Here is a 14,716-nt window from a genome sequence, read left to right as displayed (position 1 = left end):
TGGGTTCCTAAAATTCATAATTGGTTAGAACCTAATTATTAAATAATATAATAATCTATACAAAGTTAGTACAAACAAACGCAATTAGTACGGACATTCTCTAACGTTCCCGAAAGAATCAACCGTGCTCTGATACCACTAATGTAACACCCCTATTTTTTTCTCACATTATAGGGTGCGTTACATACAATAAAAATAGCAAAATGTAAATAAATATAATCCGTCCGCGTCAAAATAATAATATTCATTTTTTTTTTCTCGTCTTAACTATTATGTTTTTTTTTTCTTTCTTTCTCACCATTTTTTTTTCGTATGTTTCTTTTTAAAACAAAGAAACAAAATAATAGCATGCTTCGGTATATTTCTTTAATAACATTCTTTCTTTTTTTCTACTGAATGTTTCTTCTGTAGGTTTACACAACAAAATAAATTTGAAACATAATTAACAAATATTTACATCATAATATATATACATATCATTCGGTCTAAGCCTGCGGCTTATAATGCTAAAGTCATCATAGTGAATATTTTACAATGATCCATAAGTCTTCATGAGACTTAATATAAACAAAGCATAATTACCATCTAGCTAGAGCCAAAATGCATTAGTCAAAACTACATCAGTCCTACTATGTTATCAAGGCTGACTACTATCCAAAATAAAAGAGTTTTAAGAGACATTAAGTACATAACAAACTAATTAGCACTCTTAAACTCTTTCCCACACACTAAAGGCTCCTGTGGGTCTGGTCCTACAGGTGGGACAACACCCATGTCATGGAGAGCTAGGTACAACCTCTGCAATGGTAGAATCATCTCTGTGGTCTCATGAGTAACAATAGTAGTAGTAGGCTGGCCACCGAATCCTGTGGTAGTGCGAACAAGTCCGGTAAAGATCAATGTTTGGGTGGCCAAATTTATTTCCCAAACATCATCCCACGGATCCTCAAGGAACTCGATCCTGCGTGTTCCTGAGTGAGCTAAATATCTCCCTGGCATCATCTACAAAACGTCCGAACATACCCAAAAATAAAAACAACAAGATACAAAAACAAACAAAGAAGGGTGAATTACTCGTACACAAGTTTTCCACGTGATTTATTACATAAGGAAAAAGAAAATAATCTATATATAACAATATGATAATTACATAAATATTTTTCTTTTCATCCACTGTCCCGCAATTACAAAGCATATAAAAAAAAACTATCTTTTAAAAAGGTCAAATTAGCATTAATAGTTTGACATTCAACTTGACACATGCATGAACTCTTTTGACTTTTCTCTCGACTCTAGTTTATTTTTCATTTCACAATTTACTACTCCGTGGAGGTTCCACTCTAATGAGCATAAGGCCGTTTCGGCGACTATAACATGATTATTAGTATTATGAGCAAGATATACTTAAACTCTAATCATTCTAGTCCGATCGCACTACCTTATTATAGATAGTCTAGTTTTGTCAGGCTCACCGTGTCGGGTAGTACGAGTACCTTCAGCCGGGAAGCAATCCCCAACTATTGATAGGCGTTCGAAACACAAGTGCCCTCGATAGGTCCTCAAAGTAACCAAACCATAACTATCCTCATTCCCATCTACACCTGAGTGTATAGGGACCTGTTATAGCTCCTTAATTTTCCCTACTTTCTAGACAAGACAATTACTCAAACTCAACTCAACAATGTCAAACAGGTATATATCATAATTATCATTTGTTCATTAAACTGGATCAGCCCTTCAGAATTATGTTTAATTCAAATAATATAGTGCTTAAATCAGCTACCTTTACAACCAAAAATATTCAATCCTGTTCCTGGTGCATTTAAGTGTACGGGTATTATATTATAGTAGGTAATCATTCATGGAATTCATATTGAACCAGTGAGTAAACTTCCACTTTTAACAAGTACATATTTGATTTAGATGATGTTGCCATAAGCTATATATATACCTATATTTCAAGATAAGTTATCCTACTGTTATAGCACTCTTAAATTATATCATGGTTTTTGCATTCTTAAACATTTTCTTTTACAAGTTACCTATAAGTCAAGGTTTTATTAAATAGATATCATCAAAATCAATAAAGTAAGATACAACTATCTCTCTTAGATTATTTCTTCTTAAGAGAAGTTTTTTACTCACTATCAACGTTATAAGTTATCACGTCGAATCATAATCGACACTTTTGTTATAAGTCATATGTTTTCAAACCAAATTCATACATCGAATTCACATAGTACTTATCAAAATTTAGCATATTCATTTACTTACTCAAGAGTGATACCAAATAAACATAATAGAACTATCTAATCAAGTAATCATTTACAAAACTTTTTTTTCTACTTGTATATTACTTTTTTAAAATAATACTCCTAATTATATTAACTAAAACACATATAAGTCGATGCCCTTTGACATATACTTGATCGCTAGAAATTATCACCTCATCGAGAAATTAACTCTCACAAGTAGAGTTATTTACTCACACATAATCACTTAAGCACATAACTTATGCAAAATCTTTAAAACTTATTAGTAGTAATTCCCCTTACCTTCGGTTTCTTCGAAAGTTGTTGTTATATTGTTTCCGTCTAAAGCAGCTCCAATATCACCTGGTTTTCTTAGAGAGAAGAGAGTTTTTGTGTTGTGTGTTGGTGATTGGCAAAAACCCTTATTTATAGGAAGATGAATGTATACTCTTACTAGAAAACTTACGGTTCCTATCTTCTTCCTTTAATTATCCATTCCATTTTTTTAATTTTTTTTTATTAGAAAGTAACGTGGGGAGAAAGAAAATTTTATTCTTTTATATATATATATATATATATTTTAACAACAAAAATACTATCCCCACCCCCCCCCTTTTACTTTTCAATTCTTATATTATTATTATTATTATTATTATTATTATTATTATTATTATTATTATTATTATTCTATTATTTATTTTAAAACACTTTTAAATATAAGTTAAATTTTTGGATGTTACAGCTGACAGGTTGGCCAATATGGGTCATTTGGTTCAGGTATCTGTTTTAACCGCCGGAACTACACTCTGATTTATTTTGTGAGCTGTGTGGTCTGCCTAACTAAAGATTCACACAATTTGCTGCCCTTTTCTTTTTCATTTCCTTTCATTTTCAGCTTTTGAGGGTTTTGACTAGTAGTACCCCCATTTGTATATATTTTCCCCCTTTTATAATACAATCTTTTTCGAGTTTGACAGCATAGGATGAAGGTTTCGCAGGATGCCAACTTAGGTGGTATGTCATTGTTTTCTCTTGATACATGTCTTTTCTCCTGGGCTTACGTAAAAAAAAAAAAATCAAGGCAATTACGATAACTTTTTATAAATCAACCCAATTTTTCTAAAAAATAATAATTATATTTTCCATTGATATCTGAAAGTGTTTTCGGATACCTCAAATTCCACATATTACCCATTTAATGGATACCCGCATGAACATGTCGTGGACACGAATATCATATTTGTTCAATTGGAGGAGCTTAATAATAATAATAATAATAATAATAATAATAATAATAATAATAATAATAATAATAATAATAATAATAATAATAATAACTATTGTCATACATGCGAGTAATTATGTTCCTTTACTTCTAATAAGAAGAAACACATTAATAATCTTTTCCTGTTTATTCATTTTTTAATTTTATGAAAATCATTACTTTGCAATTATTGAAATAATAGAGTAACATGAAAATATAATCCTTTAAATCAATTTTGACAACAATGTCTACAAAGCAGACTCACTAAAATTTTGTTTGATTATGGTAAAAGTATCATTTGTACTCGCATCAGTTGTATACCTATATTTATTAAAAAAACAAAATATAATAACTAATATCACTAACTAATTTTTGTTTTTAGAAAATCATATTCCTTTTTTTTTTTTTTGAAATTTTAGTGTATTATTAAAACATATAGAGAAAATCTCAAATATATAAAAAATATAAAATTCTTTTAAACTTTACTTGTAATGATAATTGATAAAGGGTGACACCACAAGATATTGCGGGATAGATTGTATTATTGTATATTAAAAATGACTTTATATTGATCCAATGGTAATAAAGTATACACAACAACGATTATTTTAATTTTGTAAAAAAAATATATTTTACTTGGTATGAATCATTTTTTTCAGATGAAAAATATAAGGGTTAATACGTTTTTACCCCCCTGTAATATAGGCGAGTTCCGGTTTTCCCCCCTGTAAAAAAGATTCTTTCGATTCCAACCTTGTAATATAAAGATTCCGTCGAAAACCCCCCTGGTCGAATATTGGACCCCCAGCTGATGACGTGGCGTGACGTGGCGCGCTGAGTCACCCATTTCTGCTGACGTGGCGTGCTGACTGTATAATTAATTTTATTTTTTATTTTTTTTATAGGGTACACGTGGCATTTGTCATTTTTTTATGTCTTTACCCCCCTGTAATTTAGGCGAGTTCCAGTTTTCCCCCCTGTAAAAATTTTAAAAATAAAAAATAAAATCTGGAAAATTTTAAAAAATAATTATTTTTTTAAAAAAATTCTGGAAAATTAATAAAAATTGAAAATAAAAAAAATTGTTCAGTCTTCCGGTTTATTTTCTCTTTTATGTTGTTTATTCCTTTGATGATGTCTAACTAATTCCTTTATGATTGGGTCATAAATGAATGATTTTGTTCTAACTCATGACCATGAAAGTTATTATAGTTTATTCAGTATAAATTGTACGTAATGCTTTTATGATTCTCACCCAATATAATTGATTTTAGGGAATTATAATTAGAGAAAAGGGCTTTGAGTTAAGGGATTGATCTGAGCTGTTTTTTTAATTGTCGTAAACCGATTAACAATCATATGATTTAGGTGCAGATTACTAATAAGTGATGAATAGATGATACGAAAGACCTAATCATTTCTCTAATCATATTTCAAAACCAATTTTATTCTTCAGTAATTTATTTATTATTGCAAAAAACCATGTTTTCCTAAGGCAACCCCCCATTAACATACATCCTGAATATTGACGAAATTTTTCAGGGTTATGATTTTTTCTGGGTATTTTTTTATTAATATTGATGAAGATGATGAAGGTGATAAGAGAATAAGATGAAGAAAGGAAAAAAATATCGGGTAGTTATAGTGCACTATTATTTACAATAGACGTCTAAAATCCAACGGTTTATGTTTTATCAAATAGATTCCAGTTATTGATCCAGATTTTTAAAATTTTAAATATTTTCCAGTTTTTTTATTTCGCAAAAAAATCTAAACTTTTTTTTATTTTGAAAATTAAATTCCAGTATTTTTAAATATCTTCAAAATTTCAAAAAAAATACGAACTTTTTTCCAATTTTTTAAATTTCAAAAAAAAATCTAAATGTCTTTTCGCTTTTTTATTTTATTTTTCGAAAAAATAATCTGATTTTTTGTTATTTTTAAAATTTAAAAAAAAACAATCTTTTATTTTTTAAAAAAAAATAATCTGATTTTTTGTTATTTTTAAAAGATTTTCAGTTTTTAATTTTTATTATTAAAATGATTTAATGATGTGGTATGTATATACACACATGTCATGCGAATTTTTTTTTTTAATTTTTTAAAATTTTTCAGTATTTTTTTCATTATTTTCAATTTTTATTAATTTTCCAGCATTTTTTTTAAAATTTTCCAGATTTTTATTTTTTATTTTTAAAATTTTTACAGGGGGGAAAACTGGAACTCGCCTAAATTACAGGGGGTTTAAAGACATAAACAAATGACAAATGCCACGTGTACCCTCTAAAAAAAATAAAAAATAAAATTAATTATACAGTCAGCACGCCATGTCAGCAGAAAAGGGTGACTCAGCGCGCCACGTCACGCCACGTCATCAGTTGGGGGGTCCAATATTCGACCAGGGGGGTTTTCGACGGAATCTTTATATTACAAGGTTGGAATCGAAAGAATCTTTTTTACAGGGGGAAAACCGGAACTCGCCTATATTACAGGGGGGTAAAAACGTATTAACCCAAAATATAACAATATCTCTAACTAATTAATATTTGTAAATAATATTGTTATGTAAAATATTTTGTTGAGATGTATTCAAAATAAACTTTTTATTTCCAAAAATAGCTAGATAAAAGGAATTTTCTAAATAACTTGCATTTTTAGATTTTCTGATAAATTATTAACGAGTTTTTTGTTGTTAAATTACTTAACAATATATAAAAACACCTCATACACCTAAAAATGGGAGTCAACATGGGTTGGGATTGTTAAAAAAAGTATGAAACATGCAATATCTACACGTCAAAGCTATGCCAATATTTTAGATTTCAACTATAAAAGTAGGCAACATGCAAGATCTCCACATCTTCACAAAATTGAATTCAACAAGTTTTTAACTTCAATTCTAACGAATTCAAGAAGGAAATAAATCTTCGCTACGGTATTTTCATTTATTAATTTACACAAAATAATAACAATAGAATCATTAACCATAACTAATGATGTAACAATAATCATTTGTGTGCAGGTAAACATGAGATTAATCTCTAAATCGTTTATTTTCTCATTATCAATACTTGTGATGCTATCAAGCACAACTTATTCACAACCACAGTCTCCAAAAGTTATCCAATCAACGACATATTTGTCAAAAGAGTTTGAAGTGGGGCCTGGAGAAGTTGCAGATAAACAAATATATAATATTGAATTTCCAAAGGGTCATGTTGGAATCAAGAGCTTTGATGTTGATCTTGTTGATGAACATGGAAAATCTGTACCATTGCATGAAACTTACATTCATCATTGGTTTATTTTAAAATATATTATAAAGAAGAATATGTCAGTGTCACAAGATCCAAATGATCATACCAAACCTTCTGGCGATCTCATTTACAAAAGAAATGATGGAACATGCAACAACGGTATTCTTCCACATCAATGGAGTTCTGGAAGTGAAACGCGAGGAACAAGTACAAAACTTCCTTATCCATTTGCGGTTGAAATAGGTAACCCTACAGATATTACAGAAGGGTGGGAAGAGCAATGGTTGTTGGGTGTGCTGGTCATTGACACACGAGGTGCTGAAGATAAGAAAATTTGTATTCAATGTAGGTGTGACCAGTTTAATCTCCCTGAAAATTTTTATGATGTAACAGTTGGATTCCATGGAAAAGTGACTCCCGAATATAAAGCAGGAGTCCTTTGTTGCCAAGATAAGTTTCAGTGCAAAATGAGAAAGGGATTTCAAGCACCAAGGAGAAATCTTGCCATAAGGTACAACATAACCTGGGTTAACTGGGACCAACACCAAATTCCTGTTAGATTTTATGTACTTGACGCCACTGATCGGGTAACAACAAATGGTTCTGAAATAATCCACGATTGTCAGGTAAGTAAATAATTTAAATTTAAATTTTTTATTTTTTGTGGTTAATTAAATTATGTCAAGACCAATATGTGGCTTGGGCGATTGGGTTTGAAAATCTTAGTAGGAGGCTCATTGAAACTCTCTTTACTATCATAGAATACAAAAACTTTCATTTACATGTAAAAACAAAACAAGATAATTTCTTAAACATGATGATAATAGTTTTTTTTATTACTTTGCACGTAAGAAACAAGTGATCCACAAAGATTTTTAAATTTATTACAGGCAGAGTTTACTATTTCAGAAAATAATAGTACAAACCTTTTCCACGTTCAAAAAGCAAGCATCCCTATGAAGAAAGGTGGTTATCTTATCTACGCCTCTGGTCATGCGCATGCAGGTGTTGTTAATGCAACATTATACGGACAGGTAAAGTTTAATATTATTCATTTGACTAAATTTTGTTAAATTTGGTTATGTTTTCTTAATGTATTTCTTCGACGATAATAAAATTTCTTGATTCCATATTTATTCAAATTAATCTTGTGATAATGTTTTATTAATTTTTTTTTGTTTTGCATTAATTAATTAGGATGGAAGGACATTGTGTACATCGACACCAACATATGGAACGGGAAAAGAAGCAGGGAATGAGGAAGGTTACCTTGTTGGAATGTCTGTATGTTATCCAAAACCAGGTTCAATGAAGATTGACGATGGTGAAACCGTGACCGTAGAATCAATATATAAAAATGAATTTCTCCCTGCAGTTATGGGAGATATGCACTTCTATTTGGCTGATGAGCTGCCCCATGAAGCATAGACATCAAACTTCTTTGAATTTATAAATGTTTGATTAGATAAATTATTATTTGATACCATTAATGTAACAACCTAAACCAAAATTTTAGATACTTAATAAAATAAATTATTTAGGAATGATTTTTGCAGCTGATTTAAATTAAGTATAAAAAGTTAATTTTCAATAAAAGGTTTAGGATGCCACATTTCAATCTTTCACTTAACCTTTATATGAAGTCTTAAATTAAAATATCTTGGAGCAAAAGGAACCAAGATTTATCAATTATTTATGATCTAATAGACAATTGGCTTTATCTATAAAATAGTTTACAAAATAGTACTATTCATCCAATAGTTTTACCTACCATAAAATTGTTCAAGACTATATAAAAAATCATTGACATTTAAGCAACATAAGTCATTTAAATGTAAACATTGTCATTTTTTGCAAAAAAAAAAAAAAAAATCAAAATTTAAACAAACTACAAAATTTCTAATTTAAGAGGAAATATGTAACATATAAACATAAACTGTTAATGATATTTGATTATGAGAACTTACTTGTTATTGGAGTGTTAGTTGATTTGAACTTGAAAAATTGGGGATTTGGATGATTTGAGAGAGTTTTTAGAGATTTTAGATGTGAAATAAGGAAGAATGAGGAAATGAGTTACTGTCTGACCTTTACATACACACCACGTGAAATAACTTAACTCACGCTGGATGTACCGGACGTGACTTAAGTCATGTAGGCTGTATTCTAACGTGACTTAAGTCATACTGAGTATAATGCCTACGTGGCTTAAGTCACGTAGGAACATTTTGAGAAGTTCGATTGAGAGTGAGCAATTTTTGGTGAAAGAAGAACAATTTTCAAAAGTCTAAGTATATTTTGAGCTAGCTTTTTGAAGCACGATCCAAAATGTGGAATAATGGACCATTAACACGGTCCATTTTTTGACAGCTCTAAACATAATTAAGTCGTTTTAGTTTTTAGAGATTATAATCCTTCATATATAGTTACGTCAAAAAGAAAGAAAAAAAAGATCCTTCGTAATCATAGTTGAGTCATAGACACAAATTGTTCTTTCTCATCCATTTCATGCTAAATTTATAGAAATCTTTGCAATAAGCATTATCACAAAATGCACCATTTGCGCACGATAAATCTTGATCCAACAGTATTAATATATACATGCAGGACACCATAATAATTTGAATCTTAATGCAGCAACAATCCAACAACCACAAGGATCAAATACATATGGGACCTAAATCTAAACCATATTGCAATAATGATAAGTGACCACTCCACACCTAACTTGCTAACCCTATTGATTATTGGTGACAGGACATGTACTACAAAAGAAACCGTCCCTTAATATTTACATTTAATTTATTAATCAATAGTTTAGAATGTTTGTGTTACTCTCTAATGCCAATTGTTCACTTTAGAGTAGCTGAGTCCTCACATTATATATATAGTTTTACAGTATTTTTAACACATTGCATCATCTTATATTATGATATTACTCTTAAAATTTATTTGCACATAAAATTGTTCGATAAACACCTCAATTTTGTCATCATGAGCTTAACCAGTTGGTAGGGACAATGCATAATATATGCAAGGTTCAAAGTTTGAACCCCGGACACCAAAAAAAAAATCTCAAATTCATTTTCGATAATATCGTAACTCCAAATTGATTGTTTTTGTATGCAAAATACGATTGGATTGTAACTTCCGATCAACTTTTTTTAATCAAGTGAATAATTTTGAGGTGTTCATTAGCAACCATTTTAATAGCGACTACTTAAATTAAACACATTTATCTTAATCCTAGATTGGGCTGAAGCCCAATATGAGACTAATTTTCTCGAAAAATGTTCCCACATCAAAGAATTCAAAGAAACACCACGAAAATACCGAAATAACCTCATCAACAGTTAACTACCGATGAATTTTAACCGCGGTAGTTAACTCTCAATGAAAATTGGGGTTAAATTTACCATTTCATGATATTTCTTAGCTTTGTTTGATTGTAATGTAAACAAGAATTTTCAATTTTCTGGGTTAGTTCAAACCGTTGTTGTACCCCTTTTTATAATTTGTCAATTGAAACATAAGTTCATTACTAGCCACAGAACTTCCAAGCTAGCTGTTTTCAATTATTAGTCAAAATGGGATGTTCTTCTAGTTTTCACACCAAGCTTGATCAGTCTAATGATTTGTTTCTGGATTTGGATAAGGTCATTGAACACTGTGTCACTAAATTTTATTGAACTTTAGAAAGTGAATTTAGTACAATGTATAGAAATTTGATTTAATTTGTATACACAGACGGTGTAATTGTTTTAAACATATATTCAATCTAATCACACCATGTAGATATTTATAAATAGATTATAGAAATTAACTCAAAAAGGGTGAATGTGTAAAAAAAAAACATTATTAATACATAGAAATTAATATGACATGAATTTGAAAATGCAACAATCCAGTCATAATGGAACAAAATGTGATCGTGAATGGAATTTTTTGTGACCATAATATATATGTAAGAAAAATTAGGGTCACAGTCAGTTTGATTCATGAATGTGTAACGAACGAATAGTCACTATAGTCTCTCAATGTATCGAAATTTCAAAATAGTCCATAATTGTGAAATATATTAGTCAAAATAGTCATTAACGTTAAAATATTTCATTAATATTGTCATATTAACCGCTCAATATACTTACTTATTGTCATATCAATTCTTATAAGTACTTATTGAGGGTTAAAACAACGATGGAGACTATTTTAATACATTGAAGGAGAATTGTGGCTACATGTTACACATTCTAAAATGACTATTACCCTAGAATTTAATTAAGAATAACATAAAACTTTAGTAGGAACTTTATTTTAATTTAAAGAAAAGATATCGACCCGTGAGGGAGCTGGTGAAAATCTCTTGAAAAGCAAGTTGGCTATGTGAAAGAGTATGATTATGTCCTTGTATTGTATAAACTATCCAATTTCTCCCAATGAATTAAATCAATGAATTGATTTCACTATCTTTTGCTAATCCTTTGGCACCCTTCAAACTATCTTTGCAGTCACCAAATAATTTAAGTCACATTCATATCTATTTTTTTATCTGGATAAAACATTCCATTTCTTTTTAATTTGTTTAAATTTTCATTGTTATTTTATTTTCTTTATCTCTTCGATTTTTAAAAGTCACATTAAGTTAAGTATATATCAAAAGTCTATAAAGTTTAACTCAACTGATAATGTCGATATTGCTAATTTGTATATATTCGTTTGAATTTAAATAAAAAATCTTACAATTGTACATGAGTTTTAAATAATATCACTTTGTATATGGACCTAGTAAAATATAAATAGTAAAAAACCAATTATATTAGTGAATTATCTTATAATAAAGCTATAGAGCTGGCATGGATAACCAGGATGTAGTAGCTACCATCTGGCAACCATTATCACAAATTGAATTCTATCTATCTAGTATCTACCAGTCCCACGGAGAAAGAGTAACTAGTTATTTTTCTTATTCTACGTAGGGTACAAGTTAGAGTCACAAGATTAATGAACACAGTGATTATAGGTTGAGATTGTTCCAAGATAAGTCAATGAGACTCGTCATGTTTTTGTAAGGTAATTGTATTTTTTTTCTTTTGGGTTTTAGATAAAGTGGTAAATCACTAAAAATAAACTCACATACAACTGTGAGGTCCTGGGTTCGAATCCGAGTCACAACGTCCAGCCTTGCAATTTCGAGATTTGACAGTTGAGCTAGGACTACTTCTAGACTGTGATTGCATTCTTAACTAATTGCCTTGTTTTTATTGATATCTCCATTTTTAATGAAAAAAAGTTTAAGTCAGTTGAACTTTAAATATTCAGTACGATTAGAACAGACTTTAAGGTTTACATGTAAACATATACTTGGAGATGAACTCATTTATTATTAATGAAATTCTATAATCATTCTAAAGAGAGGGATAAACATCTTAAATGTTAATATGATCAAATTAATTTTTTGTTTTTGAGGTGCGATCGAATTAATCTTAATAGTCTTGGGAGTAGAGATTAAATCATGAGGCAACTTATTATTCAACTTACTATAATCGTCAAACAAAACTTATATTTCCATAAATTTTGTATTCCTAAGAAAGGGTAGTGGCATTAACACTACATTTTTTACAATGATATCTAGATTATTTTTCAATTTACATTCTAATAACATAAAAATTTAAAAAAATTGCAAAAGGAATAATGAGTATAATAAATTCCAAAATATGCTTTTGGAGTATTCAGGTGTCAATATATTGTCGTCTTTCCAATAAGAGTAATGATATTTTGACATCCATTTGATAACAACTTTGTTGACAACCTTGTTTTTCTCACTTCTTATTGGTCAAAAACAATGGAGAGAGAAAAAGGAAGAGAGAGGATAACAACATCATGTGAGTATGAGAGAGAAAGTTGTCCAAAAATTGTTAAAAAGTGGTTGTCAAAATATCATTTCTCTTCCAATAATCATCATTTTGCTAACACATTAAAAAAATACAAATTTTGTATGTCTAAAAGTGTATAATTTTGATAAATTATGTACATTTTTTAGAAATTTGTGAGTTGAAAAGTAGACCAAAATTTTGTCATAGTAGGGCCATACAGCTTATGCCATTGGACCTTGGGTGGCGTTTAGCCTGGGCAAGTAAAGTTCTTTCCCACCATGGGAAAATGCCTTTTTGCTGCACAGGTGTAAGTTGCAAAGGGTTGTGGCCAAACAAAAAAAATCCTGCATTTATATTTTTTAATGTTGTTGGTATTTTACTAGTGTACCTCCCCATTCTCTCACATCTACCTCATCTTCACTATTTTACTTCATCAACAACCATATCCTTTATCACCGTCAATTGTATTTTTTAGTTGGGATTTTTTTTATCAAACACTTTGCTCAAACCACCAACAACAGCCTCCTGTATAGTATCTTTGGCATTCTCCTGAGTTTCCAAATTCTAGACCTTGTCTGTATCTCCTCTAAGTGGTTCACACCAACAGGACCATCCACACCTATTTTCTCTGCAAGTATAAAAAAGCTTATAAGAGTACCAAGTAGACAGAATCGCGATCCAACTCGCAGGATCGTACGAGTTTGCGATCTTGCAATCCCCATCGTACCGGAACGTCACCGGAATCGGTGGAAGCGGTCGGAATCGCAATCTGGTGGGAGCGGTCGGAATCGCCGTGAAAATGCGTGAGATCGGTGGAATAGAGCGTCTTCCTCATAATCTCGGGTTCGTGGGTCGGGTTCGTGACCCGGTTGCTTAAAAACAAAACAATAAACATTTTCCTTAATATTTTGTACTCTTCACGTTTTTGCTCAATAATTATTCTAATTAATTGCTCAATAATTATTTTGTATTTGACAACATTATAATAAATTAATATCAACATTATAATAAATAGAAACATAGGGTCAATTCAGTCCGAAAATTTTGGATGAGAAACAGCAAGCCCAAAACAAATTTCTAAAGCCCATGAATTAATTAAAAAAATAAATCAATAAAACAAATGATAAATTGTTATTTAATTAATGGTGGGGTCGGTTTTTTTGGTCCACCATGTAACCATCAAAAAGTTACAACAATTACCAAGTCATAGATCTAAGCCATTCAAATAAAAAACTATTAAATCAATGGCTATGATTAAACTTTCCCATGATGGGAAAGAACTTTCCTTTCCCATGCTAAACCCCACCTGGACCTTGATGTCTCTCTCATTTGTTTTCTACACGTGAAGAAACAGATCAATCAATGCATCCAAAAATTAAGTGAGTCATGAGGTTTTATATAATTAAAAATGATCAAGAATTTTCTAGCAAGCAAGATTTATAGTCAATTAATTTTTTTTCTTCTTCTGAAGTAGTCTAATGGCTAGAACTCACGTATATTAAATGTGAAGAAGTGAGATATCTGAGGTTCGAACCCCGACTCGCATATAATATGCAATATCCTTGCCATTTGAGTTAATCTCACAGAAATATTTATAGTCAATTAATAGAAACTAAGTAATAAGACCATGCCTTTTACAAGGAAAAAAAAATAGTTTAATTAGTATTACTTCAAGACAGAATGCACCAATCAATCATTAAATTTTTTGGATTCCATGCATAGTGCAATTACCGATTTTTATTGTCCGATTTCAAATTAACGATAATCTAATAAAATGTAATGTGAACCAATCAATCATAAACCACTGTATAATTGTCTATAATGGATTTGCATCACTCGTCAAAACGAACTTGAATTCATTGTCGAAATCAATTACATGCATTCACACAATCAACATACTAATAATCGTTGAACCAAATCAAATAATTTACTTTTAAGTCCAATTTTAAAATATTTATCATTTCATCATGATCGAACGATCAAGATGAAATTATTTACATAAATGCGCGCAATAACACACAAAAATAGTTGGTATGTGACCACTAATAATTAACACCAAAAAGTTATACT

General features: G+C 30.0%; 1 protein-coding gene across 1 annotated transcript; it reads left to right on the top strand.

Annotated features, from left to right (window-relative positions):
- Window positions 1-6,540: 6,540 nt before the first annotated feature.
- On the top strand, window positions 6,541-8,271 carry LOC146918594 (uncharacterized). The gene is made up of 3 exons (XM_085717458.1): window positions 6,541-7,399; window positions 7,664-7,807; window positions 7,971-8,271. The coding sequence occupies exons 1-3, from the start codon at window positions 6,545-6,547 to the stop codon at window positions 8,199-8,201; spliced, it is 1,230 nt and encodes a 409-aa protein (XP_085573584.1). The 5' UTR covers window positions 6,541-6,544; the 3' UTR covers window positions 8,202-8,271.
- The last annotated feature ends 6,445 nt before the right edge of the window (window positions 8,272-14,716 follow it).

This window comes from Medicago sativa, chromosome 6 (assembly GCF_051527215.1).
Source record: "Medicago sativa cultivar Bolivia chromosome 6, Bolivia_mono, whole genome shotgun sequence".
NCBI lineage: Eukaryota > Viridiplantae > Streptophyta > Magnoliopsida > Fabales > Fabaceae > Medicago > Medicago sativa.
This window is presented reverse-complemented; position numbering and strand designations above follow the sequence as displayed.